Here is a 643-nt window from a genome sequence, read left to right as displayed (position 1 = left end):
CATGATAACGGGATCCCTCCCCCCTTCCAAAGACGGGGCGGGTGCCGCAGCCAATAGGCGGCCCGCAGCTGAGCAATTAGTGACGGCCGACATCAAATGCGGCCGGCGCGGGGCCCCGCCCCCCCTGCGGCGCGCTGATTGGCCGCCGCGGCCTCTGACGACATATATTAACCCGGGCGGCCCCCCGCAAGATGTAGCTGTACATGGAGCTCGCGCCGGGGAGCCCGGCCAGTGCCCAGCCCGCACCGCCGCCGCCGCAGCCAGGCGGGGCCCATGAGCGCTGAGGCCGGGCGCGGGATGCTGCGGGCGCCGCCCTGAGCGCTGCAGGCGGCGGGCGCCGCGCGGGGATGGAGTGAGGCAGCGCCCGGGGAGGCGGCAGCGCCCCATGAGCCGCGGCTGAGCGCAGCGGGGGGGCTGGGATGAGTCTGGTGGGCGGCTTCCCGCACCACCCCGTGGTGCACCATGAGGGCTACCCCTTCGCCGCCGCCGCTGCCGCCGCCGCCGCCGCCCGCTGCGGCCACGACGAGAGCCCCTACTTCCACGGCTGGCTGCTGGGCGGGCCCCCGGAGATGTCCCCCCCCGACTACAGCATGGCGCTGTCCTACAGCCCCGAGTACGCGGGCGCCGAGCACCCGCACCCGCA

General features: G+C 75.3%; 1 protein-coding gene across 1 annotated transcript in view; it reads left to right on the top strand.

Annotated features, from left to right (window-relative positions):
• Window positions 1–201: 201 nt before the first annotated feature.
• HAND2 (heart and neural crest derivatives expressed 2) overlaps window positions 202–643 on the top strand; it is a 2,640-nt gene continuing 2,198 nt past the window's right edge. The window contains exon 1 of the mRNA XM_019534621.1: window positions 202–643. This exon is cut by the window's right edge and continues 295 nt beyond it. Within this exon, the coding sequence (XP_019390166.1) occupies window positions 420–643 (224 nt within the window). The 5' untranslated portion in view covers window positions 202–419.

Source organism: Crocodylus porosus, unplaced genomic scaffold (assembly GCF_001723895.1).
Source record: "Crocodylus porosus isolate Cpor-Errol unplaced genomic scaffold, CroPor_comp1, whole genome shotgun sequence".
Lineage (NCBI taxonomy): Eukaryota > Metazoa > Chordata > Crocodylia > Crocodylidae > Crocodylus > Crocodylus porosus.
The sequence above is the reverse complement of the archived record's forward strand: the minus strand, read 5'-3'. Positions and strand labels throughout refer to the sequence as shown.